The sequence below is a fragment of the Camelus ferus genome, chromosome 7 (assembly GCF_009834535.1).
Source record: "Camelus ferus isolate YT-003-E chromosome 7, BCGSAC_Cfer_1.0, whole genome shotgun sequence".
Classification (NCBI taxonomy): domain Eukaryota; kingdom Metazoa; phylum Chordata; class Mammalia; order Artiodactyla; family Camelidae; genus Camelus; species Camelus ferus.
Window position 1 is genome coordinate 24,545,246 of NC_045702.1, and position 24,635 is coordinate 24,569,880.

A 24,635-nucleotide genomic window follows, 5' to 3' on the forward strand; every position below is an offset into this window, starting at 1 on the left:
TTCACCTTGAACCTGTGACACTTAAAATTGAGCCTCGCAGAGAATAAACTCTCGATAAATGCTAAATGAAGGGTGTGAATGGAGGCTTAGATGAATTAAGGCACTTTAGATGCACAAGATTGTCAAATTTGACAATCAAGAGCGAAAAGAAAGTTAGAATACTTCGTATACGAATTTTGAAGACATATTAAACCATGTGCAAAAGTTGACAGGATAATCATTTTTTAAAAGTTACCTTTTTACAAAAGCACAACTTGAACAAATTATCAAGTGAAATAGCTAAAAACTATAATTCTGTGCTTGAGACAGATGAGTGCATTTAGGATATTACATTTTAAAAGATAAGATATTATGCTTTGATATTGTCCTGACATTTTTATTACAAATTACAAGCTACTTATAGACATTCATTTGGAGTAAATTGGCATTATTCAAATTGTCACTTTTCTCAGAAGAACACTAGGCCCCTAAGTATTAATAGGCCTTACAGTCAGTCTTTGGTAGAACCAAGAATACAACAGGTAGCTCTTAGTTTTATATATACATTCACAGTATGTGAAATATTTGCTACACTCTCATGGCAACTCAAAAATACAAACCTGGATATCATCTTACAAAGCAAATTTGATGCTCTCTTAAATCCTGTATTTATTTTTTTATTCATTGGGGGGTAATTAAGTTTATCCTTTTTTTTTTTTTAATGGAGGTACTGGGGATTGAACCCAGGACCTTATGCATGCCAAGCACGTGCTCTACCACAGAGCTATACCCTCCCCCTGATGCTCTCTTAATAAGTGAGTCTACTTTAAGTTTCAAAAGAAAATGTGTTCAATGGATTTAGTAATAACACTGCCCGGACTATGATTTTGAAAATTAAAGATGCTAGCCACAATTCTTTGTTTCTCAATCAATGATTATTTCAAGTTCAATTTGATCATGGAAAAGCAATCTCTGCTCAAAAAATTAAAATACTGTCTTGGCCATGAGTTTTGTTTCACATTTCAAATACGAAACTTTAAATATGCAGGTATCATCTCTTGCTTAAAAAAGTAAACTAAGCGAGCTAAACTATTAAATGAAAAAATGAAAAACATATCAAAACATAAAGCATGGGTACAGGAAATCTAATAAGCGCTGAACTTGTACTTGAAAAGGTTGTTTGATTTTTTTGTGTTGAATATATCACTGAGTGGAAGTGTTGTTCCAGTTAACACTCTGACAGCCCTCTTGGGTGTTGTTGGACGTGGCTTCCGCTGAATACCTGGCTGTGAGGCACCCACTGAGATCTTTCCCAGAAACACATGGAGACCCTGTGTCAGGTGGTGTGAAGGATGAGATATTGCTAAATGTGGCAGAGAATCTTTATTTCCACATAGGAGAACAACCTGAGTTTAGAAGGGCATCTATACAAACATCTTTGGCAATACACACATGAATGGTATGAATGTTTGTTACATTAGCTGTCTCCTTACAATGGGTGCTGGGATAACAACTGCAATAAAATTTTTCAGAAAATTGTTGCAGGTCTTCAATTGTGGGCTTCCCATGTACCATGTATTTTCCATCTTTCCCAGTTTGAATAGCAAAGTTCATTGGGTTCAGGTGAAGATAGTCACTTGAATTCCAGTGTCTCCTTGCACACACTCCTTGTTTCTGGCAAAGCACTTGGCTACACATTTTGGCTGCTAGGGTGACATTGACTATGTAAGGATTCAGTGTCTTCTTCATGTAATTGTTTAGGTTCATGCAAGATTGCTGTAAAATTATAAGAAGATCAGATTATTAAGATCCAAGTTATTTCATATGTGAATTAATTCACTATATTAAGCAATTTCTAAGGAAGCACAAAAAGACAACAGACCCAGTAAGAAGTAGAAATATTTTATCTTTTTTACTTTAACAAGCAAGATTCTTCCATGTGTTTTTGGTAACAATTGTAAGTTTCACATGCCATTTCATATCACTAAATAATTGACCAGTTGAGGTTTGATGTACTCTAGCTTTGGTCTTCCTCAGTAATTCATAAACTAATGGGGGTGGAAGGGGCAGAAAGGTACAATGAGGGTGGGAGGATTTAGAGCGTGGGCTCTGGGATCCATCTGCCCAGACTGGAGTCACAGTTCCATTGATGATCAACTGTGTGAACTTGGGAATCTCTTAAGTTTTCTAAGTCTTAGTTTCCTATCTGGGGGACCGTGGAAAAATTAATAACTTGGCTATGCATCACTGTAAAATAAGGATAATTACAGCACCCACCTTACAGGGCTATCATGAAGATGAAAAGGTACAGTGTATATAAAAGTGCTAAGCACGAGGCCCAGCATATCATTGGTTGGCCCTCAATTTATAAATAATATGAAGTGTAAGTGAATGTATTAAGTATCACATTTGTCAGACAAGTTTAAAGCGCATTGGAAAGAGTGGTTTCTAAATTGCTAGCTCAAAACAACTAAACAGGTTCAGCCGAGTATACTTTCTGTTAAATGTTACGTATAACTCAAGTTTGGGTGAATTAATGACAGCTCTTTTACAGATATTTGGCAGAGTATGAGTTATGAGCAACTAAAATGATTCATCTTGAAACTGATATTTCTAAAACTGGGACGCCATCCTTTTAAAAACATAGAAGGCGGTTGCTTCTTTCATGATCAACAGTTCCATTGAGTGAGCTGTCTGTGCTACTCCTTCAGTAAGACCAAAGAAGTGGTAGTGGTGGGTCATCAGGAAAGCTGAGGAATCTTGGCAGGTTCCACTCAAATCTATTTCTGTTGCCTCCCTTGAGATGATGCCATCAATGGTAGTCAGAATAAGTGCCTTCCAAGAAGGATGTTCATACCCCAGTCCCATGGAATCTGTGATTTTGTTACTTTACATGGCAAAAGGGACTTTCCAGATATGATTAAGGGTATAGACCTGAGGTGGAGAGATTATCCTGAACTATCTGGATGGGCTCAGTCTAATCACAAGGGTTCTTAATAATGTAGAAACACTTTAAGCTTGGATTTTAAAAAATTAGATGGAAGAAGGAGGGCAAATTCAAAGGGAAGGGAGACTCAGCCAGCATTGCTGGCTTTGAAGACAGAGGAGAGGGCCAAAAGAGAAAGAAGGTGGTGACTTCCAGAAGCTGGAAATGACCCCTAGCCACCGCCAGCCAGAAAATAGAGATCTTGTTGCTACAATCACAAGGAAATGAATTCTGCCAACTCAAATGAGCAAATGAGGGGCCTTCCATAGAAAGGAGTGCAACTTTGCTGACATCTTGATTTCAGTGCATTGAGGTCCCTGTTGGACTTCTGAATTACAGAACTGTAAGATAACACTTTTCTGCTGTTTAAACCACTAAGTTTGTTGTAATTTTTATGACAGCAATAGAAAACCTCTTCTTAACCCTCCCATAGCTTTGTAGGGTGTTTAAAATACAATCCAGCTTCTTTCAACTTGTACGCACCTGATGTGGTGTAATCTCTCCTTCCTCTTGTACAACCCTCTTGTCACCCACTCAGCCTTATGTACTAGTTGTCCCACAAGCATGGCAGGTTCATTTCAAACTGCCCTTACTGTTCCCTCTGCCCAGAATGCTCTTCTCTCTAATTTTTAACGTGGTTGATTCCATCTTGTCATTCAGATCACAGCTTTAATTAGACAATACCCTTCTCAGAAACCTTTCCTATCCACTTTATCATATCTACTATTTTAATTTCCTGCATGGTGCTTGTCAAATATTTTTCTTGTCTTGTGTTGTTTCTTCCCCTCCAACTTTAAATAAGCTCCAAGAAGGCAGGGACTTTGTCAGTATTCAACACTGCATCACCAGTGCCATGGATATATGAGAATTTATACCAAGTTCAGATGACATTGCAGTTGTCTACAGATACAAAAACTACACAGGGAAAGGAGTAAAAGGATGAGAATGTTTTGAGAATCCTTAGACTGCACAAGATGCGGTCTTTGAAAAGATTTAAAACTGGTTCTCCAAGAGATAAAGCCTGGTTTATAGCATTGTTAATATCCCTGGTGTAAATACTCCTACCGTGGCCAGTTTTAAGCTACCAACCTGACATCACTGAGTGCAGAATTAGGAATCAAGTACTCCATTGTTACACAGCACGGTAGTATGGTGTGAAGTAGCAGACTGTTACATAACACCATTTCTACTTACACAGATACAACAGATGTAAATAACCTCAAAAGTATGGATGATAGCACATTTTGAGTATTATTTTTGTTTTTAACATACTTTATTTTCTTCTAAGCTTTTATAATTTAATATTTAATAACGGCTGTGTTTAACAAACTTCACAAAATTTCTGAATAGTTAACAATCAGGTCTCATGGGCTGGGACCAGTAGAAGCTGGCTCTGTCACACAACTGGATCTAATAAGATGGAATGGAAGGAAATGATTTGCCTACATCTGATAACAACTGTTTCATGTTGATTCCAGTCGTTGTAAGTAAACCTGCAATTACCAGTTTCTCAAGTTGTCAATGAATCAGGGGAAGCAGGACAAGTAATCTGTGACTCTGTTGATTTCAAATGACATAGAAAAAAGAGGACGTAATGACAGAATCAATAGTCAAAATGATCATCAATTGGCAAAGGTAAAAGACATATACAGAATAGAGTCCACAAGGGACCATTTCAAGGCAGTGTTATTAAGTAGAAAATCATCATATTAAAGTTGAAGGACTGTCCCTGTATGAATAATACGGAAGGTGATTTGAGAGTCATGGCAGAAGAATGTGAATCTAAGATTAAAGTGCCATTTTGAAAAAGTGTGATGATTGACTAGTATGCCATGCCATGCCCCTACTGATTGGAGAATGCCTGATTCATTCCTCATCAGAGTCAGGTGGAGCACTCAATTATTAAAAAAAAAAAAAAAAAGAGGAAGTAGTATGGGGAAATTATAAATGGCTCCATCATAGAAGTAACAGGATCCTTGAGAAAAGAATTTATAAATTTGAGAAAACAACTAATAAAAAGTTGAAATATTCTTAGAATTTTTAAATAATTTTCTGACATATAAGAGTTTTGCAAAGGGGACATATACCTTTCCCTGAACTTACATTTTATATTATTTCTCTTTACTGGTGATCAAACCGGAGACAACAGAATCTACCAAAGAGGTAGAAGGGCTCAGATTACCTTGAAAGAATTTCTGAAGGGAGACTGCTGTTAAGTATCTTTATAAATAAAGGAAGAATCTGGCTAGTCTGTCTGAAGGACAAGATATCAAAAGATCTCTTCTGGTCTTAAGAGTATAAAGCTGTTCTCTGTAGGTCCCAGGAGAAGAGTTCTGGGTCATAAGCATCATTAGACATTCTCCATGGCACCTACATTACAAGTATCTCCACATCCGTCAGAGAAGGAAAAGTTCAGCTCCAGCTCAGCAGCGTCCATGTGATAGCTTTACTCATGTTTTGAATCAAGAAGACTGAAGAGGTGAAGGATAAAGGCCTGATATGGAGAATGAAACAAGGATGAAAAATAAAGGAAGAGAGGAAAGGATTAGGTCATGATAGTTAAAGGCTTTTTGAGCTAAAGAAAATGCGTCAGGAGAAAATGAGTACAGTTAACACTATACAGAACAAAATAAACACATTTTCCTAATAAAACAAGTTTTACTTAAAATTTTACTTAAAATGGATACTACTAAATATAACCCATGGGAAATAAAGAAGGGTTCCTTTTCCTCTCCCTTAGGGAAGCTTTGAACAACTTAGCAATATCTTCAAAAAGTAACTCCCAACTGCCCACAACCCCCCCCCCCCCAGTTACTGGCCCCCCGCAATAAACTGTCATTAAATAAATAAGTAATTACCAAACAGTAATTGGGCAAATGAAAGAATGAATGAATGCATATCAACTAGTTGAGCTCTTTTGAGAAGAAAGACAGCACAATATAGTAGAAAAAACACCAAATATCAGAAAACCAAGATTGTGGCCCTGTTTTTGCTACTTACTAACCACATAGCCTAGAGAATTTCGATTAATCTCACCAGATTTGTTTTTCTCACTGGAAAAGAGCCTTACAACCCAACCACACAAATGAAAGCTGGTTTGGTTTTTCTGTTATTCATTGAGCACATACTATTGTGTACCAAACATAGTTATTTTATTACTCAATTCCACAAAAATCCTCAAAAACATTAAAAGTAGAAATGTTTTCACCTACTTCCTGTAATTTCAACTTACCATACTTAGGCTTAAATTGGCGCTTCCCCACATTATAATTCCAGAGACGCCTAGAGCAACACTTTCACCAACTGTATGCACAAGGTCATCCTGGCAAATGTGATGGAAAGAGTTAACAGAGAGGAATAAAATAGAAGTGTTACTCTTAGAACAGTTACACCAAAGCCAAGACTGCTGACCCAGCAATAATCATTTAAATATTTCCCCGCTACTTATGTCTATCTTTGATGCCACCTCTGTCCTACAATAACAAAAATACAGATTTTCTACTATTTCAATTTTATTGACAAAACCCTATAAAAGAAAAAGAATGAAAGGAACTGAGTTAATACATTGTCTATACTACCCAATTCTCCATGGTTGTGAAGATAACTATATGACTACATTAAAATAAAATATATCCTTGTTTTGCATTCATATAGTGATGCAGAAATACCTGTGTGCACATTCCAGATTAAAAGCTAAATTTCACTCCCTTCAAAAGTGCTATTGAATTCCACTGAACACCATTTGTGGACAATATTCTATAGACTTCATACCTTGATTAACTTACCTGAGAGAGGTATTTCAGAGACATATCAGTAAAAACTGGACGGGCATATACAAACACCGGAAGTGGACGTCCAGCTTTGGCTGCTTTAGACATCCGAATGGCTTCCTGGATACGATTACGAGCAAAGAGTGCACCCCGTAGAGAAGACTTTAACTTGGTGGTCAAATAAATGGATGGGAAAAGGGCAGTGCTTTCTTTCCACAACCAGTCAAGCGCAGCATTTCTTCTTTTTTCTATTTCAGGGCAACTTCCATTGTAAGTAGGTTGGTTATAATTATGATTGTAACAATCAGGAAAAAGATAATAACCCCATAAGTAATTTGGCCGATGTAATTTTCCCACCTTTAAAGTCTCTAGCATGAATCTCTTTCCTGCCTTTTCAAACTCTACTTTGGCTACTTTGGCAGCCTCTGAGTCAGAAAGTGTTGTATTTTGTTGCCGAACTAGCTCAATAGACTGATTCTTGTAAATATCTTTCGGTTTCCAGTTTCTCTCCCAGGTAGGCCTCCAGTTTTCCCAGTCAATGACAGCCAAGCCCACGTTATCGACTTGAATGTAATAGGAAATGTCCTCTATAGCTTTCTCCAAATGCCTTTCTAAGGATCCCTTCTGGGGGATTCCTCCGTGCACATTTTCGCCTGTTACTTCATCTATGTGAGGATAGTAGCCAAGTCTATCAGCATAAAATAATGCAATAGGTTGTCCTCTGGCACCTTTCTGGGGGCTTCCCACCAAAGAGAAGAGTCTCAGATCTGGAGGCACCTTAAATCTATTACAAAGTTCAGTTGGGGCATTCCAGACCCAGAGGAAAGGGGTATTTGGAATAAGAGGGGGTGATCTGAAGTCCCGAGTCAAACAACACGGAATCAGAAGGAAGGTGAACACTGCCTGGGGTGCTCCATTGGACCCAACAAAACTCCTTAAGGAGATGGGATGGAGCCTTAATGCCTCCATCATGAAGAGCAATGACTATGAAAAGCACTTGTTGCTCCTACACACTTTAGTTTATCCAATATTTGATGCAGGATATAAGCACAGAAGAGAGACAGTAGAATGAAGCCACTTTGATTGATGAAAAGATATAATGATGATTTATATTTAATATTATTCTTCTTGCTTTTGTGTTTTAGGAATGTTTTGCAAATTGCTTCTTCTATAACTGAAAAAAAAAAAAAACACACATAGGATATCTTGTTAAACTACCTTTCCATATCAGAGATCACAAGCTTTACCAAATTCCCAACTTTAAGTGCAAGGAATTTAATTCAACTTTTGAAGATGGAGGACTCCTGTGCTTGAGTCAGTAAAATTATTTTCTCTTATGTAGGATACAAATCCTGTAATAGCTAATATTTGTCTCATCTTTCCAAATCACTATTGAACCTGCAGAGAAGTAAATGCAGCCATTTTCCCTTGTGCCCTCCTAGTTGTGCAGAATGCCGTACTGAGCAATGCCTTAGCAAAAAAACTATTGAATGAAAAGAAATTCCAAGTTGAACCTCTCAAGCTTGTTTGTTATTTCTTGGACAAGCACTCTGTAGTGGTCTACCCAAAAGTGAAAACAATCTCTCATCGAATTGTGAGATTTCATCATTTTGTTTTTCTTTTTTAAGGGATGCTGGTAAAAGAGGAGGCAAAGTCACTTCTGTCAGAGGCAATAAGTCAAAAGAATCCAACTGAATCTCCTCTTGAGGGGTAAGTTGAAGTTTCTATTTAGAACAGGACTCTTAATGATATCTCAAAGTACTGTACACTCGTGTTGTTTAAATTTAATAAAATATTTTACAATGTTATATCTTCTACTAAAAGAATTGGTTCTGACCTAGCTTAATAAAAGCAAAAATGAATTTTGGTCCTTTATAGTTTTTAATAATTGAGATTGTGTTGTGCTGACTGTCCCAATGTGAAGAGTTATGGCGCACTCTGGTACAATAATGTCTGAATCAAGGATAGGAAATTAAGCTAGGCATTACTTAACATTTGGTATTTGCAAAAATTACCTACAAGAAGATGTATTTAAATGTTCTGTGATTCTAGGAGGAAACTGGAACATTTATTTTAATTAGATTCCATTTAATTAGATGCATTTCATAATCCAGTAGTAGTGTTCTGCTGTGTGAGGGTACAATGTGGATTGTACCATTCTTCCCACGAATGTGTGTCTTTACCATAGCAAATCATTCATTCATTCCTGTTGCTGAAAAAGCAGTTGCTCTAAAGAGAACACCATAGATGGAACAAAATAAAATCTTAAGAACCATTGCAGTCTCATGCTTTGAAGATAATAGGTTTTTCCCCTAATAGTTAGAACATGTAAAGGAGCTAAAGATTTTTACCGTTTAAGCCCTTATAAACTTTCTTACTTATGACCTAGAAGGTCTTCATCTAAAGTAATATTGGGGAGAAGACTAGTTCAACTACCAACTACCAATAAAAATGTCTGAATGGCAGGGAGTGGGACAAGTACATGGAATAAAGAAAGAATTAGATGTCCTTATACTTCAAGGAAAAAGTAGGTTAAGCTTATTAAAATAATTAACATTCAAACCTAATTTCCACATGATCACTTTATGTAAGAAAAACATGGGGCAGAATGAGACTATTGGAAAGCTCTCTACTCACAGAAATCTTCAGGAAGAAATGAACACTTCTATCCTTGAAAATTGTAAATGTGAATTTTAAAATTTAAAAAGTGGGACTGGGATTTCAAAATGTAGACTAAATAAACAAAATTGTACTGGAAATATATACAGGATCTTGTGGCTCTCAGCGAAAGAGAATGTGACAATGAATGTGTGTATGTTCATGTATAACTGAAAAATTGTGCTGTATACTGGAATTTGACACAACATTGTAAAATGACAATAACTCAATAAAAAAAGTTTTTATAGTAAAAAAAAAAAGTGATAAAGCTGTTGACATTTAAAGGAAGATAGTCACTCTAATTGGTTGAGCAGTGTCCCCCTACAAATCCATTTCTACCCCAAACCTCAGAATGTGACCTTATTTGGAAATAGAGTCTTTGTAGGTACAAATAGTTAAGGATATTAAGATAATATCATAGATTTAGGGTGGGCCCTAAATCCAATTACTGGTACCCATATAAGAAAAGGAGAGGATACAGAGATACAGAGATACAGGGAAGAAGGCCATGTGACTATGGAGGCAGAGACTGAAGTGATGCAGTTACAGACCAAGGAAAGCCAAATACTGCCAGGAGCCAACAGAAGCTAGAAAAAACAAGGAGAGATTCTTTACTGGAGTCTTGAGAGGGAACATGGCCCTGCTGACACCTTGATTTAGAATTTCTAGTCTTCAGAACTGTGAGATAATACATCTCTGTTGTTTTAAGCCACCAAGTTAATGACAATTTATTTCAGCAGCCCTAGGAAACTCATTATAATCATCAAAGGTTTAAAAAAAAAAAAAGGATTGTAGCTTCTACAAGTCTCTTTTCTCAAACCAGTTTCAGCTTCAAGAGAAAGACTGGTATATTTCTATGTATCATTATGTAACTGTTTTACCCAAACTGACCTAAAAATAACAAACCAGTGACACAGCCAGAGCCAGAACCTATGTCTCTGAGCCTCATTCTGTGGAATAAAACCTTCTTGAAGGCTTCATAGTTTAAGGAGAAAGGAAAACCCTTCCAACCTTTGGGCTATCTGGTGTTTAGCAACATAACCTCCTCAGGTATCACTGTTCCATACAAAGCAAGACAGATGGTGTCTGTGTGAGCTGAGGCAATAAGCAGAGTCAAAGCACGTAAAGACAGCAAGCCTCACTTGAACTTGAAATTGGCTGCACGTATGAGTCCCAGAGGCAAGATTTCTAGAGAAGTTTAATTTCTCTAGGCAAATAGACAGATAGTTGAGAGACTGATAAGTGTTAACATTATGTGAGAGAAAAAAAGGAAAAGAAGAATGGCAGAGAGAAACGTTGTCAGATCTTAAGTACAAATGCAAGATCCAGAGATCACAGATCATTGATTTGTGACTGTGGTCAAAGGATAAGATGAATTCCATTTAGACTGTTAGCAGAACCTTAGGGATTATCAACATCCACTTCTGAGACCCAATTAGAGGAACTAGCACAGGCCCAGAGCTTTATGATTAGCAAAGAGTATATTTGGATTGGCTGTGATCTTAATTGTTCTAAGCACCTCTCAATCCACTTGGGGTCTTATTACCTAAAGATAATTAAACCAGCCAATCATTCATCCAACATTTATTGAACTATAGGATAGGTACTGTGGCAAGCACTGGTATTTAAAGGAGGAGGAGGAGACAGCACACTCTTCCTGATAAGTATTAGAAGTGCGGAAATTGACGGCCAGATGTGATAAGCACAGTGACAGGGTGTTAGGATATGCCTAATGCACCATGAGAGCCAAATACCAAGGCACCTGGGTAGATGAGATGTGGCTCCCAACAGAGAACGATGCTCAAGTTGGACAAACCCAAGTAGGTGTAGGGGCTGGGAATAGAGGCAAGGATTAGACACAGAGGGCTAGTCTTTGCAGTGATGCATTCCATAATCCAATATGGGAGAACTTTGAGGACCTGAAAAAGAAAGAAAGTTAATGCTGGTAATGGGACAGATTCCATCCCAAGGAATTCTGATTGCAGCCCTTAGGCAAGTAACAAAATAAGTGAAAAAGGCAAGATGTGTGAAACGATGGGCCAAGGCCGAAGCTCATATCCTGTCCTAAAAGAACGTCTGCTATTTGGCTCACGTTATTTCGAGTGGTGCCAAATCTTCCAATTTTTAATACATCCATTTTTATAGTGTGGAAATATCAATTTTAAATATGGACAAATCTCTGTACGTGTAAGTGTTGGCAGTGTTCAGACATTGTGAGTGAGGTGGAAAATGTCAGCTAACAGAGTTTTGGGTTGTCAATCAGGGGTCCTTGGCCCAATATAGTATTTTGTTAGGGTAGTGAGATGATCAGATTCACTTCAGAATGATTATTATAAGCACTTTATACAAGATACAATGAGAGAGGGACAAGACAGAAGGAGTATAAATAAGGTGGAGAGTAGCAGGGTGATAGGTTCAGGAGGAGATTGAGAATTGACAGCCATTGGTCACCAGATGCATTTGGAAGAATAAGGAAGCAAGTAACTTATGACTCCTTGGCTTCTGGCTTGAACAGTTAGATGGAACCAGACTAAATAAAAAAGACAGTCCTTCAACCTCTTTTCTTTACCGCCATGATCCTTCATCTGTAACAAAGCTGATTAAGCTAATGGAAGTGAAATTTCTTATAAAAATAAAATATCTTAGATAACCTGAAAAACTATTTTTTAAATGTCATTTAATGTCCTATACAGATCTGCTTCAAAATAATTTGGGTTGGAGAAGGGTGACTAGGTGGCAAGGGGGGGATCTGAGTTTAGGTGGAAAAGATTGGCTGTGAGTTAATAATGGTAGAAACTGGGTGATCAGGACATGGAGGTCATTGTTTTTCTACTTATGTGTTTATTTGGATTGAAGGAGATGAGGACATGCCATCCCCAAAAATGCCATTTTGGCATATTGACTATTTTCAGCTAAAGGCATCTGAGAGACAGCAGGTGCAGGAAGGGCTTTCTAACCTCCATTTTCTTCCTAAAAGCAGGACATAAAATTTCCTGTGAGAAAAACAGCCTCTTTGAACCAGAAAGAGAATAGTCTTATCACTGGAGACGAGGAAACGATGCCAAGATAATATAACCCTTGTCTTCTATGAGTTTCCCCTCATGCTTCCTTTCCTTAGCTTCTTCTCAGTCTCCATGACTCTACAGTCCCCAGGACAACTGAATAGGATAAAGGCATTGTCACAGTACTCAGCAAATAGCCCCTGGCCTCAGGATACTGAACGTAATTTTTTCAATATATTTTTATTGAAGTATAGTCAGTTTCCAACATTGTGTCAATTTCTGGGGTACAGTACAGCACAATACTTCAGTCATATAGGAACATACATATATTGGTTTTCATATGCTTTTTCACCTTAAGTTACTACAAGATATTGAATATGGTCCCCTGTGCTATACAGTATAAACTTGTTTGTCTATTTTATATTTATTAGTTAGTGTCTGCAAATCTCGAACTCTCAATTTAATGTATCCCAGTTTTAATGTATCTAAATTATACCCACACCCTGGGAATCATGCTTTCATATGAAAAATAAGAAGCAAAATTCCAAGTGAGCAGCAGGCCCCTAATTTATTGCTCTTGTAGCCTTTATATACTAATCACATGTGATAGGGTGTATATCCTTTACGAAATACTTAGTTTATCATTTCAACTCAGAGGCTGACTTCTCCCTCCACTTGCAAATTATAGTAAATCCAAGCTGAGTTCTGAGCAAACTTTTCAAATAAGAGACCAGCATAATATCCCCAAAGCAGAAAAATCCATGTGCAACTTTCTTCTCTTATAGCAAAAATTTATGCATGTTTTCAGGAAAGAAAGGAGCTTTCAAGTGAGACATTTTTCCTAGAAAATTTCTTATTAAGCTATGATATTTTACAAGTAATTTGGCCAGAAATGGACATGGTGATAAACCTGATTCAACAAGAGAAGTTAATACCATTTTGGGCGGCATTCCATCAACTCTTTTTTTCTTCCCCTTTCTCTTTAGTATTATTATTATCATTATTATTCCTCATTATTGGTTCTTTCTCCTACTCTGTCTTAACTTTGTCAGTATCTCCCCCTGATAAATTTTGCACAGGCTGGAGATTCTCAAGGCTAAAGAAATTGCTAATCCTTAATCTGTGTATCTCCTTCCAAGCACAATTAAATGCCAAACGACCTCCTCCCAAAGCCAAAGACGTAGTCTTAAAGACATGGCACGTTACAGAACTTCTCTCCGCCCCCCCCCCCCCCCCGAGAGACATATCTCATTTTCCCTATCAGGCTATACAGTAGAAATTTAAAAAGACAACTTACTTTTGAAACAAAATTTGAGTTTTCCTCTAAGAAGTCAGTAGATTTGTCCCAGACCATCTAATAACTCTACAGTATTTAACCTGTTGGGTGAGAGAAGACAGCTCTTTGCCCAGTCAATTAAAGATAGACTTAATTTTTTTGAAGTGTAATTGTGTGACTAGGGGAAAGGGAACTTTTGTGTGTGTGCATGTGGGGGTATGTGTGTGTGTGTTTGAATATGTGTGTTTGAATCTCAGCAAATTTAGTGCCTCCTAACAGAAAAGATTAACAAGCTTGGTAAATTAACATAAGAATCTTATACATTGCTTATTAGCATTTGAAATCAGTTTAAGAACAATGATAAAACAAATGCTCATTGCAGGTGTTTTGATTATTAAGCATTCTGTTAAATTAATGACAGATTTCTGTAGCGTAACATATAGAAAGAACTTAAAGGCATCGATTTCAAGGAATTACGGCATTCACTGTAAAAGTAGTCTCTCCTTAAGAAATTAATGAAATGAATTAGAATTGATATTTAATATTTTCAAAAAGATATTTAAGGTGGGAAGAGAGAGAGGAGAGGAGGAAAAAAAGAGCCAAATAAATAACAAAGTTCTTCAAGAGAAATCCCAAAAATCTAATTTTATTTAATTGTGATAGTGGAACACAGATATAATTTATATATGCTCATTTTATGCAATAGAAGTTTGTCCTGTTGTGACAAGACATAATTAAGAAGTAATACATCTAAGAAGCTAGAAAACCACAGGATGATTAAACATGAATTCTAAATATTGAAACCTTAAGTTATATTGATATATTGGAAAACATGTAGGATTAGGTTATTGTTCAATTTTCCAAGCCACTTAATTGATGCTCAATAGATACACACAAGAGTTAATAGTTAATTAAAGGAATGAACTTGACATACTTTGAATTACAGTAAACTCAAAATATGGCCAATGGTGACTTTTAAATAAAGATGTTCAAACAAGAACCAAAACATATTGTCCAGAAGCCTCAAAACCATCAAAGAAAAACTAGAACAGGACAGTAGTTAAAGCAGTAAAAACAAATTTTATGAAGAAAAACTATTGCAGTAGGGAAGACTCCTCAGAACAGAAATGGACTCAATTCTGAATACAAGGAGGAAGAGTGGGGATTTATAGCCAAGGAGCAAAGGGACAGGGGTGGTCAGTGGGTAGAAAAATAACTAAGAAGAAACATCAGGGGTAAAGGGAGGGTCTGGCTAAACTCACCAGGCCGGATCCTTGCTGAATACAAGCCAGGTGATCAGACAGACATCACCTGGGGGAAGGTGGAGGATGAGGAACCTGGTTACATATCCTGGGGGATCAGGTATGGAGGATGGGGAACTCCTAGTAAACTGACTTTGCAGGATTCTTGCTAGAATTGGACTCTGTAGGAAAGGCTACAGAAGTCCAGGGTTTGGGACCTAGGCAACAGGAGAGCTCAGTGGACCTAATGAGTATGGTCCAGTAGAGAATCTGTCAGTCCCCAGTCTTGTGTATGCTATTGAGTTAACCATTTAATGAAATAAATGACCTTGATCTTCTTTGAATTTCAATAAACTCAAAATCATGGCTTATGGTAACACTTTAAAATGAAGATGGTCAAACAAAAAACCAAAGTGTAGCAGCCAGAAGCCAGAGTTCAAACATTACTCGGAAGACAAATACGTTTTCTACAACCAAGCATGAAGCACTGACACACCCAGATACGACTGAAACAGAGTAATCGAAAAACTGCGTAAAGTCTTGAAGAGTCAATTCTAGAGGCTAATTAAAAACACAATAGCTTCACTAGGGATGCTCCCTGCAGTGCCACCTGTCAGACCCTAGGCTGAACTTGGCGATGCCTCACTTGCCGTCAACCCAACATTCCACCGCCATAATTCTGGGACCAATCCTGGTTCTTCTGTGGTTACGGTGACTCAGCTGCCTGGCACAAAAAAGCAAAGGGGCTTACTATTGTTGGAGCTTAGGGCAGGCAGGCTGTCCCAAAATATGCCAAAGTGGCATTGGATTATTTCGAATTAAAGTTCCTTGAAAAGCAGCCCATACAAAAAGGACACTTTGACTCTTCTTTGTCTCCCTGAATACAGGAAATAAATCTCCCCTGTGAAGGGTACACTTCCTGCACCAGGAGGCTAATAGAGACATCCTTATCACCAGAGATAAGTTGCTCAGGGCTGAGAAGCCCACATAAACAAACTTTGTTTCTGCTTTAATAATTTACTACCCAAGCCTAACTTTACTAATTAAGCTCTCAAACCCAAGCCTCTTTGTTCTCTCAAATGCTCACAAATTTATTGTTTATGTAATGAGATATAAAAGCTGCCTGCTTTTGATGACTCTCTGAGCATCCCTTTATGATCTCTCATGCACATGATATTAAATTAGTTGTCCTCCTGTTAATCTGTCTTGTGTTGATTTTATTGTTAGTCCAGCCACAAGAACTCAAGAAGGGTAGAGAGGGATATTTCCCCCTCCCTGACAGTACTATTCAAGTCAAAGTTTAAGAAGAATAACGAACACCTGCATTATTACTGGTGCCTTGCACCATGAAATTCACAAAAGTAGAGTAGCCATAACATGGGCTATGAATTGGTCTTCTATTAGCAGTATTAACTTTTGTTTCTCTTTGCTCGACCAGTCAGATGAGTTTTGGGTTTTTTCTCTGAATTGTCAAAGTCCTAGTTACTAAATCTTCTACATATGGGATTATGTCAATGATCTAAATGGCCACTGTAGCCTAAAATAAATAAAACACCTATGTATTCATAAATTTCCTTTGTCCAAAGACAATAGGGACCCAATGTCATTAAACGCATCTGAGCACCTTCATTAAGACTGCACATCAATACCACTGAAGACAAAGATGAGCTCAGCTTCAAAACACAATACAGCAGGTATTTTCCTCTTATCTAAGAGATCTGAAGCCTATAGAGATAACCAGGCTTCTAAATGGAGCACTTCGGAGGCAGATTGAATTTTTAACTTAGGACAGAGGACTGATTCAAAAATCTTGTCAGAGTTTTAAGTGGTAATAGTTATCACCCTAAAATGCCATGTTCTGCAGTCTACCTTACAAATGCACATTTTGTGAACGCAAAACTGTGGCTGAAGACTCCAGCAACCAAGTGTCTTCCTAGCGGGAATGTGTGGCAGTTCAGTCTAGACCAGCTTTTCAGCCAGGCTGTAAAGAAAAATAAAACTCAAATTTTTCATTATCCACAAAAGTTCCTTTGAAGGAGAAGGGCTTGGGGTTACAGGCTCTTATGGACAAAATGAATTCCACCTGGGAACTGCATACATCTCAGTCCAGAGGGATCCTGCTTTGCACCTCTTGTGTTAATCTCTTTGCCTTAGATTTTTAAAATGTCTCTTCTGAGCCTAGAGGTATATCTCTCTCTGACTGTTTCCACTGTGTGGCCTTTCCAAATAGATCTGACTAGTGAAGTGTTAATCTCTGATTGCCACCAAGACTATTGCAAATGATTCAAAGGCTCTCATAAAAAGTGTACTTATTTCTTAGCCCCAGTCACAGTTTATGTTCAAATCTGAAATAAGTCTGTCTCCCTCACTAGACTGTAAACTCTCTCTTGAGTTCCAATTTCCCACTGCTGGGCCTGGTACAGAGTAGGGGGTCCACGTGTACTTCATTGAGTAGGTGAATGAGTGAATCTATTAATTAATCCTTTTATCAAAATATTTTTTTCCTTTTCCCCAGCTTCACTCAGTTTTAATCTCCTACCCTTCTCCAAGGTACAAGTTATCTGTTAGATAAAACCCATTTATCACATCTTAAGCATTAACACGATAAAGAGTTGAAGGGGTGACAATTATCCTTAAGTAAGAAGAGCTTTGTTTTATCTTACTTTGTTATATGAAAGTAAAAGGTATCTTAGAGGTTACAATTAGCGGGGAGTTTAATCTTACTCTCTCAGAACTGCCCCCACTGCCACCATTCTCTCTAGTTCATGATATGATACAGTCCAAGATGCAGATATGGTATGTATGCTCCAGAGAGCAGTGGAAATGTTTACTGGTGTTTCCCTTTACAATGACTTTTTTCTTTCCTTTTTTTTCTTTTGGTGTATATATTTTTATTGAAGTACAGTCAGTTTACAATATTGTGTCAACTTCTGGTGCATAACACAGTGCTTCAGTCATACATAAACATACATATATTCGTTTTCATACTCTCCTTCACCATAAGTTACTATAAGATATTGAATATAGTTCCTTGTGCTGTACAGTATTAATTTGTTGTTTGTCTATTTTATATATGGTAGTTAGTATCTGCGAATCTCGAACTCCCAACTTATCCCTTCCCACTCCCTTCCCTCCCTGGTAACCATAAGTTTGTTTTCTATGTCTGTGAGTCTGAATCAAGAAGAAATAGATCATTTGAACAGACCAATCCCTGGAAGTGATATAGAATCAGCAATAAAAAACCTCCCTGCAAACAAAAGCCCAGGACCAGATGGCTTCACTGGGGAATTCTACCACACATGCAAAGAAGAGCTCTCCTCTTCTTACATTTACTTTTAACTTTTTTCTTTCTATTTTAACTGAGTCTTTCATTCACCAATGGGACCTTAAGGCTGGTGACTTTGGGGCTTAAGGAGATTCAGAAAAGGATTAAGGCTCTATTTCTGTTTTTAGCTTTATTATGCAGTGATTAGATGATTCAAATTATTCAATTTTTAGGCATCACTCAACTCTTTGAAAATATATTGGTAAAACCTAGATCAGTCTAACTCCCAGGGGTGCTGGGATGATGTGTGAAAGGATGTCTGTGAAGTATTTTTCACAAGAAGCCCTGAAAATCCGAAGTGCAGTGTTAGCTCCCCTGGACTACCTGTATTATTACATCTTGCTTATATCTGTTCATTTGCATTTACCCCAAACTATAAGAAAGATGGTTGTCATAAGGTGTAAAGAAAATTGGCTTTGACCTGTAGGAGGCCCAAAGAGCCAATATAGGTAATTAGATTAGGGATATCTCTAGAAAAATTTAGGAATTGTGAATTCTTAGTCCAAGAAACCCAAAGAAATGTTTATCATGGATAGTGACATTCTTAGACAACACAGAGGACTTTGTGGGGAGGGGATGGGGATAACAGCGGTGATCAAAGTCTCCTCTAAAGATTGTGGCCAGTGAGAAAGGAAAGATGGACAGAGGAAGAGTCATCCTAGCAAAATTCACTTCAAGGTGTAGAAACTCAGTAAAGGTTGCATTTACAATTAAATAGTCCTTTTATCTCCACTTATGGATTGAGAAGCTGGGTGTTTCCGCCTCAACAAAGACCACACACTGCCAGTTGAAGTAAATGGAAGAGCTCAGTCAACCCTTCCACAAGAGACAGTGGCTAGTCCTTCAACACTGAGATGATCTCTGGCCAAGATCTAATCACAAAGAGCATTTCAGAGCAAAAACTAAATCATCTAAGTAGTCCTATGCATTTTAGGCACAAATTGAGGGTAGTTGTGAACATGATTATCCAAGAAAGTGATGTTGAGTTGGCTTAGTCCTAGCATTTTTTTTTCCAAATTGCAGGTCACAAACTGTTAATGGGTCACAACATTGATTTAATTGGTTGTAATGTGCATTTTAAAAACAATAAGTGAAATAGATTATAACAGAGTGAAATAGGATCAGATTGAATAGAATAGGGTAGAATAGGAAACACAGACGGTCACCCCATGTAGTTAGGGTGAGTATCATTTTACTAACTTTTCCCATCAGTTATATGTTTACACATGTGTGCAATGGGTCACAATGTCAACTACATTTTTTACTGTGGAATGGATCAAACCACTTTGATACCCAAAAACTCTGAGTCTGACATGCCTGGATTTTGAATCCTAAGAGTAGTCACTTTCTAATTAAGTGGCCTTGGGTAAATTATTAAATCTCTTTCATCTCTTCAGCAACCACAACAGAATTCTGAGCTGTCTTGGGACTCCTTAAAGAAATGTCTGTAAATGTCTAAACTACTGGACTAAGCAACTCAGTTTTCTACGTGAGAACCTGCAGGCCTGGAATCTGCTTCTCAACTTGGTAGCAATGTGGCCTTGCCCAAACTATTTAACTTCGTTGAACTTTAGTTTTGTTTTCCTTTTCTTTTCTTTCCTTTTCTTTCTTTTTTTTTTTCTCTCAGTTAAAATATGGGGATATTAAGAGCAACTATCTCACAGATCTGTTGTGAAATTTTAGTGAAATAATGTGCAAAAATCACTCAGTACGATGCCTGTGAAGAGGTTCAGAACATTCCACCCCCAAATGTGCCACTTGGGCATAGTATTTGGGTTATTTTGAGCTGAAGGTGATTGAGCTGCATAAATGAGAAGGGCTCTCTGACCTCCTGCCTTCTGCCTGAAGCAGGACAGAAGATTTCTCATGGGAAAGGTGTACTCCTGGTGCCAGGAAGCAGGGAACGTCTTAACACCAGAGACTGGGAGTTGACACCAAAGTGGATCTGCATGAATGAACCTATGAAAACGCCCCTTATCTTCCAGGAGCTTCCTTCATATACTTCCCAGTCACAATTTACTGCTCCTGAAGCTGAAACCCTGTTTCCTTGTCTTGTCATTCCTTCACATTTTATCATTCTTTGTTAAAAAGACATATAAGCTTTTGGTCCTAACTACATCTTGGTCTCCCTTTTCCCTGTGAAGGCTTCCATGCACATGTAAAAATACTAAATAATGCTTGAGACTCACAGACATAGAAAACAAACTGATGGTTACCAAAGGGGAAAGGGAGGGGAAGATGAATTAGGAGTTTGAGATTAGCAGATACAAACTACTGTATATAAAATAGGTAAATGACAAGGTCCTACTGTAGAGCACAGGGAACTAATAACCTATAATGAAAAAGAATATGAAAAGGGTTTTTATAAATATGTATAACTGAATCACTCTGCTGTATACCAGAAATTAACACAATATTGTAAATCAACTATACTTCTATTAAAAAAATTTTTTTTAATTAAATAAAGTTGGTGTATTTTTCTCCTGTTAATCTGTCTTTTGTCATTTCAATTCACAGGCCCCCACTGCAGAATCTAAGAGGGTAAAGTAAAGGTTTTTTTCCTTCCCTTACATCTGACACATGGTAAAGACCAAATAAATGTAAGTTGTTGCCATAGTTATTAATAATAGCATCCCTTGCCTCTATCCTCTTCTGAATAAAAGGAAGGAGAAGCATGAGTAAAGGAGGCAAAACTCAAGACCATTTAATGAGTCATAGATCTGCTGGCATTAAAGCTTCCCTAGGAAACACCAAGAAAAAAAAGATTTTTTGATCTAAATATGTGGGCCATGAAAGAATTGGTCTGGCAGAAATAAAATACCCAGCATATTTATTCTGCAGTGGCGCCAGATCTGATGATGGTGCTGTGCCTTAGTCATGGCTCTTGTCCCCTCCCTGTGAACCCCGAGAAGGAGCCTGCGTGGCACTCCGTGGATTATGACTCCATCAGGAGATTAGATGGACTCAAGCCTTAGTGTGGGTTGCATTAATTTGGCTACCTCTTTGCATCCCGTGGAGAAGTCCACTAAGAAGACAACGTATTCAAGCTCAGACTTCAAACTGTCTTCCCTCATTCCGACTGAAATGTTTTTTGACTCGTCATGGGTGACTTCTTTTCAGTCTTCTAAATTGGATTCATGGAATAAGCAAGTAGCATACGAGTAAGAGGCATTTAAAATGACTATTAACAAGACAAATTATTAATATAGAATCCAGATATTTTTACAGCGTTAGGGCGTTATATATTATCTAAGCCAAATAGACTGATTCTGCTTCTATTTCACAAGAGAAGGAAGAACAATTACTAAAAATCAAAGAAGCAATAGTTAAGAATATTTCTCAGGATCAAACTTGCTTTGGCTATTAGCAGTTTTATCTACATCTATAAGATAGGAGTAATCATTAATAACCATTATTATTGCTGTTATCAAAATAAACAGTACACCTAGCATATCATATATACACCAAAATGTATGACAGATGCTATCCAAGAGGAAAATGAACTCCCATGTCAACCTTCTAATGCCATTATAAAGACGCATGAATAGCCCTAGTTAATTCTGTCCCTCTACAGTGTTCCCTAAAAACCTGAACATGTTTACCCTTGTGGATGAGCAGAACAGCAGTTCTGTGTCTCCTCACCAAGACCAGAGGGAAACAGGAGTGCTCTGTGGTTCTCACCTGAGACAAGAGAACTAGGAACTGAGGGCCATTGTGACAGGTGCCTACGAATCTGGCTAGTTTATGACAGGATGGGCGTGTCCTTGAGATTGACCAACAGGGAGAAGGCACAGGAAAGAAGGAACTCAGAGAGGATAGGGGAATCAGTAGTGGAAATATCCAGGAATATTCATTAGAATTTGGGGCTCTTCCGCTTCAGAAGTTTGAAGAGTTTGAACCTGATGTGAGATTGGAGGAACTGACCAAATCTGAATTTGGAGGATGGGGACAAGATCTTTATAAGACCTACTTTTTTTGCTAGAAAAACAAAAACAAAAAAGCCAGAACAGACGGATAACACAATAGCTTCAAAGAATTAAGGAGATATTCCCAAGGCACGTGCGCACTTGTCAACATAATTATAAGGCAGTCTCCCAAGGTTGCATCTAATTAGTACTTTAGCTACTTAATGAATGTTTATGGCTTTGACAAAGAATATTGTTTTTGTTCAATTGTGTATGGCTTATTTGCTTTTAATTCTTAACATGCAATGGCTATAGTTTTAAAAACCAAGATTTAAGTAATATTTGTTGATGGCTTAACCTACTTTAACCAAATGCGCAATATTTATTATATTTTAAATGTTAACATGCATACAACAAGACTTTCATTAAAATGTCATTAAGAAACAGTGTTTACAGGAAAGCAAGTTCAACCAAATCCCTAAAATCAGACAAGTAACAACTGATTATGAAGCCATCTAAGGATTTTCAGTAAACAATTAATTATGGCATTTAAATGTCTCAGTAACACCCTGGGGTAAGAATTATCATTCTCATTTTGCACATGAAGAAATAAGCATTAAAGAAAACTAAATGACTTGTCCACCAACCCCAAGCTAGGAAACCCAGTTCTGGCTAATTCTGTGATGCTCTGGCTCTTCACAATGTCCTCTATGGGACAAGCCGCTGTCATAGCGATGAAAATATGAAACCAATACAGGACATTTTCTTCAGAGGGAGACTGAATATTTTAATTATCTAGTATAGTATGTAGATCACGGGCACTTTTCTGCTTGTGTAATTAACCATCAGACTTTGCTATTAGAATCAACCTCACTTGAAAGGAAAGAATTAAAACTCAGTCTAAATATCTTCAAAGGTGTGGATTTAGTTAGACCCAAGTGCAGTCCTCTTACCCCTAAGCCATCTGCCTGTTTTTGGTTTAGATAACTTTTACAGAGTGATTACCTCTTTTGTTCATTTTTTTTCACTCAACTATTTTTGCGTATGCGCATTTATTCCAAATGATTAGAGGTTTTAGCATGGCAGTTCTGGTTTGTGTTTTGATTTGGTTTACTCCGTTTTGATCAGGAAAACAGAAATACTGTCTAGTTAGAATAAGATGTCCTTTAAGAAACTAACGCTTTACCTAAGGTAGAGGTAAGTTTGAATTATTTATAGAGTTCTTTCACTTCCTGGTTAGTGTGTATGACCTTTTAACTTTGCCAACAGTGATTAATTGAAGATATATAGATATAGATATAGATATAGATATAGATATATAGTCTGAAGTTACGTATTGAAGACTCACTATATAACTTTCTCAGAAAAATCCAGTGGAGAATGGATGAAGTCTGGGCCCATCAGTACTGAGCCTACACATTTCTGTGCTCTACAGCACAATGAGGAAACAGGACAAAACGCACTAGCTTGAGTCCAGCCTTAGCTACAAATCTGAGACGAGTTACATAGTCACTAACATTTTAATTTTTCTTTCTTTCTTTCCCTCCCTCTCCCTTCCCTCTCTCTCTCTTTAACACTCTATACATATTAACACATTTAATCCTGATAATAACCCTAAGAAGTAGGTATAAATATTGTCCCTATTTTACAGAAACCACACAATTCCTTTTTTACTTCAGGCCAAGCAAATTTCAGTTGAACCCCTCGGATTCAGATTTCAGAACCATATGTACTTCATTGACAAAGTCCAGGAGGGCCTTAGTGCAGTGGTTGAGGTGAGGAAAAGAAACCAGTTGCACTGAGGCCCATGGGTTCTTCAGCTCAAGAGATCCACTTCATTAAAAGTTTGTCTTGGGTGATGTGTGAGATATTTATGGTGATCTTCCAACACTTAGAACAAAAATCTTTAAATTGGAGGAAGAAAACTCTAGAAATTGCCCAGAGAGGTGTTACTGGAACCGAAGTTCCAAACCAGAGTTTTTCCTAAAACAAGACTGTGGGCAGGAGTGAGAATTTTATACATTGCGGAGGGATATCGAGATGTTTTGGAGTCACTGGGGCATCTCAGATTATACCATTGGTGCCGACTGCTTGATTTATTGATTAAACCATTTTAAATGGAGCATTTAGATAAACAACAAGTTTATACTGTATAGCACAGGGAACTATATTCAATATCTTATAGCAACTTATAATAAAAAATATGAAAAGGAATATATGTATGTATATGTATGACTGAAACATTATGCTGTACACCAGAAATTGACACAACACTGTAAACTGACTATGCTTCAATAAAAAAATTTTTTTCTAATAGAGCACTTATTATGGGCACCGGCATGAAAGATATCACACAGACCAGGTTCTGCTCCCATGGAGTTTGCATTCTAGTAGGAGGAAACAGATGATAAGAAAATCAATTTAAAAAAACTTCCAAGTGACAAATTTTGTCTTCATCCTTTTGGGCTGCTATAACAAAATATCACAGACTGG

General features: G+C 37.4%; 1 protein-coding gene and 1 long non-coding RNA gene across 2 annotated transcripts in view; one reads left to right on the forward strand and one right to left on the reverse strand.

Annotated features, from left to right (window-relative positions):
- The window catches only part of LOC116664860, a 33,702-nt gene extending 12,860 nt beyond the window's left edge, over positions 1 to 20,842 (forward strand). Inside the window, exons 2-3 of the long non-coding RNA XR_004321352.1 lie at positions 8,364 to 8,445; positions 20,755 to 20,842. This is a non-coding gene — a long non-coding RNA (uncharacterized LOC116664860). The remainder of the gene's footprint in view (positions 1 to 8,363; positions 8,446 to 20,754) is intronic.
- SPAM1 (sperm adhesion molecule 1) lies at positions 1,169 to 7,704 on the reverse strand. Its single transcript, XM_032483587.1, has 3 exons — positions 6,751 to 7,704; positions 6,198 to 6,287; positions 1,169 to 1,755 (listed from the first exon to the last, which is right to left on the reverse strand). Exons 1-3 carry the CDS (start codon positions 7,702 to 7,704, stop codon positions 1,363 to 1,365), a joined length of 1,437 nt encoding a protein of 478 aa, XP_032339478.1. The 3' UTR covers positions 1,169 to 1,362.
- Positions 20,843 to 24,635: the final 3,793 nt, after the last annotated feature.

Excerpts from the sequence above, each read along its gene's own strand:
- SPAM1 (XM_032483587.1), bottom strand. The coding sequence starts at position 7,704 with ATGGAGGCATTAAGGCTCCATCCCATCTCCTTAAGGAGTTTTGTTGGG. Across the intron at positions 6,288-6,750 it reads CTCTGAAATACCTCTCTCAG|GATGACCTTGTGCATACAGT; the intron begins GTAAGTTAATCA and ends CACATTTGCCAG. Across the intron at positions 1,756-6,197 it reads CCAATTTAAGCCTAAGTATG|CAATCTTGCATGAACCTAAA; the intron begins GTAAGTTGAAAT and ends ATAATTTTACAG.